At 59.2% G+C, this 4,829-nt stretch overlaps 2 protein-coding genes across 2 annotated transcripts in view; one reads left to right on the forward strand and one right to left on the reverse strand.

Moving 5' to 3' along the window:
• The window catches only part of LOC105539861 (chromosome unknown open reading frame, human C2orf82), a 9,120-nt gene extending 7,653 nt beyond the window's left edge, over nt 1-1,467 (forward strand). The window contains exons 4-5 of the mRNA XM_011980328.1: nt 5-388; nt 1,039-1,467. Of these exons, the coding sequence (XP_011835718.1) occupies nt 5-388; nt 1,039-1,467 (813 nt within the window). The remainder of the gene's footprint in view (nt 1-4; nt 389-1,038) is intronic.
• Nucleotides 1,468-1,770: 303 nt separating this feature from the next.
• The window catches only part of NGEF (neuronal guanine nucleotide exchange factor), a 137,403-nt gene continuing 134,344 nt past the window's right edge, over nt 1,771-4,829 (reverse strand). Inside the window, exons 14-15 of the mRNA XM_011980246.1 lie at nt 4,174-4,278; nt 1,771-2,757 (exon numbers count right to left, since the gene is read on the reverse strand). Coding sequence (XP_011835636.1) covers nt 2,567-2,757; nt 4,174-4,278 — 296 coding nt within the window. The 3' untranslated portion in view covers nt 1,771-2,566. The remainder of the gene's footprint in view (nt 2,758-4,173; nt 4,279-4,829) is intronic.

Here is a 4,829-nt window from a genome sequence, read left to right on the forward strand (position 1 = left end):
GCAGGTAACCCCTCTGCCTAGGGAGCCTCAGGAGCAGGCTGAGGCCGGGCTTGGGGAGGGCGGGGGCCGTCGGCGCTCCCAGCCAGAGGCCGCGTTATTTTGGGGGACGTCTTGTGACTCTGAGTCCCGCAGCCAGGGCCCCATCCGAGGGCTCAGACCCGCAGCCCCAGGCCCGCAGGTAACCCCTCTGCCTAGGGAGCCTCAGGAGCAGGATGAGTCGAGGGTGGATGCTGGACGCTGCCTGCCCCTGCTTCCTACTCTCCCCCCTGGCCTGGCTGGGCCGAACCGGCAGCCCCCACGCCTACAGTTCGTCTGTTCAGGGAGAGAAAACGGCTTTCCCAGCTCTTCTTACCCCACTTCACTCTCAGAGCGTCGGGGCGGAGTGAGGGTGAGGAGCCTGGTCCATGGTCCCCACCTCGGAAGCATTTAGAGATGTAAACGTCGATCCTTTGATCATTTAACCTGCTCGGCGCAGCAGGGAAGCAGGAACTTGGGCCCTACCCCCGTCCCCAGAGACTTTGAAGGGAAGGGCTGGACAGTTTGGAGGCCAGCAGACCCCTTGGGGACAGCTTAATGCTTCTGAAGATTCCTGAGTGGCAATGCTGCTGGAGGGCAAGCTGCTCCTCTTTTTCAAAAACTCATTTTCTCTAGCAGCTGTTTTGGCCTCTTTGGTGTCCCTGAGCTCCCCATGGCAGTTTCCTGCCATGACTTTCTCCTCCTGGACACTCGGGGAGCCCAGGTGGTGCCCGCGCACCTCTCACACACTGGGGGATGGGGTCCAAGGCCTCATCCAAGTCTGTTAACAGCTTCCCACTTGACCAGTCTCCCCAAAACATACTGAGTTAAACGATTCTGCTTATAAAGGAGTGCTATGAAACTGACCTATTTTCCTAATTGGTTAACTTACTTCATCTCACATAACCTTGAGTAACCAAAGCCTTCATCAGACCGGATGATCCAACTCAACACGCTGTTTTCCAGCCTCAAAAGGCACGGGGATAAATGGCCACCCAACTCCTTCCCAACCCTCCCCGCCAGGGACAAGAGATGGCCCCCTCTTTCCCTTTCCTCACTCTGCACGCACTCTCCCACCAACGGGTGCGTCACAGCCCCTCACTGGGACTGGGGGGCCTCCCTCTCCAGTGGAACCAGTGTCACACGCCTGGCATCCCTGTGATTCTCAGAGGGTCTGAGGTCCCAGGACCAGCGAGCACCCTTTTGTGGCCTGTGGGAAGACGCTACAAAGTCCCACTGGATCTGAACCAGAGGCCTGTTCTGCAGAGCAGGGAAACTGTGTCCTGGCAGAGAGTGTGGTCCTGGGCACACAGGACCCCTCGGCAGGCTGAGGTGGAGCTGGGGCGAGGGGCGGGAGTGGAGCTCTGGGTAGCTGAGGGTGTGAAGGGCCCAGGGCCTGTGTCTGGGCAGTGCGGAAGTCCCAGCCCCACGCCTGTGGTGAGATCCCCGTAGGGCCCCCCACCATGGACACTTCGGGGCCTCTGCGGTCTTCCAAAGCTGTGTCCTCACTTCCACCGCAGCAGAGGGGCGTCCCCGGCTCTGTCAAACAGCCCTTTCTGTTTCTGGAGTCCTACAAGCGGAGGCCCAAATCTGCTCCCATGCTGAGACAAGGCCCCGGCTGCTCCTTCCTCCTCGGGAAACCGCCTCGAGCCCTTCCTTTGGGGAGTGCCTCCTCCACCTGCCTTGAAGGGGTGCCCCTCTCTCACTGCCTGGAACCAAACGCCCCCTTCCTTTGTGTACCAGGGCAATAAAGAGTAGACCTTCATCTCTTTTATTTTATATATGATGCTTCTTTTAATGCAGCCAAAAGTGGTATTTGCTTTTCTCAGAACCATAATCGATACAAGATGCAGTGACCAATTCATTCCTTAAAACACCTGGGCTCCTTAAGGGGCTAGAAGACACAAGTTACCTCCAGCCCATCAGGGAGCCAGAGGTGGGAGGGGTCCCCAGCCAAGCTCTGGCAGGCCTGCTGTGGAGCAGGGCCTGACCGTGCAGCCAGAGGCTGGCAGAGGCCCGGGGAAGGGTGAACAGGGGCAGCTGGGCTCTCAGTCCTGGGAACTGGAGACCAAGGGCTGCTCATCAAGCTCCGTCAGGCAAGGGCGGCCCCATCTGTGCCTGGTGGATTCTAACTGCTTCCAAGGTAGAGGAGGACGCGTGCAGGAAATCATGTCAATTGTCACCTTCTGCCAGCCTCCCACGGGGACACTCTGGGTTGGAAGCCTCTTCTAGTCCTGGGGGCCAGGGGCGCGGGAGGCCCTGGAGCGTGCCCACCCCCTTCCACCCCCTTGGAGGCACGAGGGAGATGGTGTAATACTGCTGAAACCTTCTTGTTTACAAATGCATCAGGAGAGGCTTGGGCACCCTTTATCCAGTTTGCGAGCAAGGGGCCAAGACACGTGAGCACGCACTGTGTGGGCAGGGATGAGGGCCGGGCACCCCAAGCCAGATCCTGCCACCTGGGGAGGCGCTGGCCTGTGCTTCCCAGAGCCCCCACCTTCTGTCAGGGTCTCATGCAGGCCCTGCTCGCGCCGGCCCCCTGGGGGGGCGGTCATTGCCGATTCCGGCTGCCCAGCTTCCTGCGGTCCTTGTTCTGGCTGCGCTGAGGGTCATCCATCTTGTGGACACGGAAACATTCCTTGAGGTTCTGGGACCTGATCTTGGGATTCAAGATCTCCTCAGTCATGGAGCTGGGGAACCAGCCTCTCTCCTGGTCGTGCAGACGCTCGCCAAAGATCCACCCTGTGCAGGGAGGGGAGGGAGGGAAAGTTAGGTGCTCCTGCAGGGCGCAGGCTGCACAGAGGCTCCCTCCCAGCCAGGGGCCCCATCTGTGTGCAGGACACTAGGGATCCAGCTGGCCTTTCCCAAAATGCAGCAGCTCTGCACACCTCTGCCGAGATGCTCAGACCGGATTCACCCCCATAAGCTGGGAGGTGCGTGGGCATCTGCACAGAACAAGACCTGCTCCGTGCCACGCAGTTCCACATTGACTTTGGAACCCGCTCTGGGACCCTCGGCAATTCTGTGCTGCCCTACACGAGCCCAGGAGACCCAAGGGCCACTCCAAAGAGCTGGGGGCATTCAAGGGGCTGGTGGGGGTGGCAGCTGAGTGCATGGTTAGCCGGTCTGGACTGTGTCATTAGCCTCTTGCTGAGCAGATCCTCCCAGGCTTGGCCTCCTCAGGGCCGGTGTGGTCAGTCGAGAGGGCCCATCATGAACTGGCAACACCAGTAGTCTCAGCGTCACCTGGCTTCTCCCTGCCCTGTTTCTCCACCTCTCCCCTCCCCTGGAGATCACCAGGTCTTTGCTCAGACCTTGTGGCTGATTGGAGCTAAGAGGCCTGGGGCATGCCCTCTGCAGGTCTCATTTGGGAGGGGAGCAGGCTAGTTATATTCCATGGGAAGAGGGCAGGAGAGCCCCTGGGCCTTTGGGAACAGCTCACAAGAGGGACTCCCTGGAGAAGGCCTCCCCTGGAGGTCCCAGCCTGAGGCCTTCCACCAGGACCCGGCAGGAGAGGAGGAGGCGGGGAAGATGCGGTTGTATACTTTGGGGATTTGGATCAGGAGCAATTACTGTAGAGGCAGGGATGTGATTTGAAAAGGGAAAGGCGGTCTGTGTTCAATTCTACAGGGGCTGGGAGGAACTTCACTTGGTACTGATGACACCAGCAGGGGTGGCCAGGAGCTGGGGGCGGCTTCTTGGCCCACATGGGGCACTGAGCCTGGTGGTCACAGGCTTACCTGAAGCTGCAAGTACGGGTCTGGGTGAGGGCAGGGTCGGGTCTGGGTGAGGTCAGGGTTAGGATGTTCCTGGTTGTCCCCTCACACTGTGATGGAGGCGCTGAGGCCAGGACCAGGGGAAGGGGACACGAAGCCACCTGCTTGGGCTGGGCCCACTGTGAAGGAGGAAAGGTGGGGCCTCCCGGCTCTAGGGGAGGACAGGGAGACACTGAAAACAATTCCTCCTTTATGCTGAGGAAAGGCCAATGAAGCCAGGATGGACGGTGTCCAAGCAGAACGTCTCAGGGAGCAAGAGACATGGCAGGGCACCCGCCCCTCAGCCAGTGGTGATGCTTCTCCACCTCCCCGTCATCTCTTGCTGGGCAAGGCTCCATGCGGCGTCCCCTGGGGGCCCCGAGGGGAGGTCCCTGGGCCTCACCATCGTCAGTCTTGTCCAGGATGTTGAGGATGTCGGCGAGCTCCAGCGTCAGCTCGTCTGGCTGCTGAGCCACGTATGGGTGCACGCACTGGACCTGGGGGCAGTCTGAGGGACAAGAGGCACAGGTACGTCCCCACCACCGCGCCACCCACCTGCCTGCTCCCACCAAGCCCGCAGCTGAGCTCTGCCTAGAATAAGAAAACTCCCACAGCAACTGGAGAAGGGCTCATCTGAGGAAGAGGAGGATTTGTTTCCAAAGAAAACGTTATTAACATAGCCAGGAGTTCTGGGAAGAAATACATGCATAAAGGCTGTGAGGGGCCTTAGTTTCCACTTCAGAAGGAACTTTTTGTACCTGGGATATGGCCCTGGGAGTGGTTTGGGGTGGTCAGGACAGGGTTCATATGATCAGGGTTAGCAGCTTCTCCATAAGGCTGCTGGACTTGTGCTTTTTTCTTTTTGAGACAGAATCTCCCTCTGTCACCAGGCTGGAGTGCAGTGCAATCTCAGCTCACTGCAACCTCCGTATCCCAGTGCAATCTCAGCTCACTGCAACCTCCGTATCCCAGTGCAATCTCAGCTCACTGCAACCTCCGTATCCCAGTGCAATCTCAGCTCACTGCACCCTCCATATCCCAGTGCAATCTCAGCTCACT

Source organism: Mandrillus leucophaeus, unplaced genomic scaffold, assembly GCF_000951045.1.
Source record: "Mandrillus leucophaeus isolate KB7577 unplaced genomic scaffold, Mleu.le_1.0 Scaffold21, whole genome shotgun sequence".
Lineage (NCBI taxonomy): Eukaryota > Metazoa > Chordata > Mammalia > Primates > Cercopithecidae > Mandrillus > Mandrillus leucophaeus.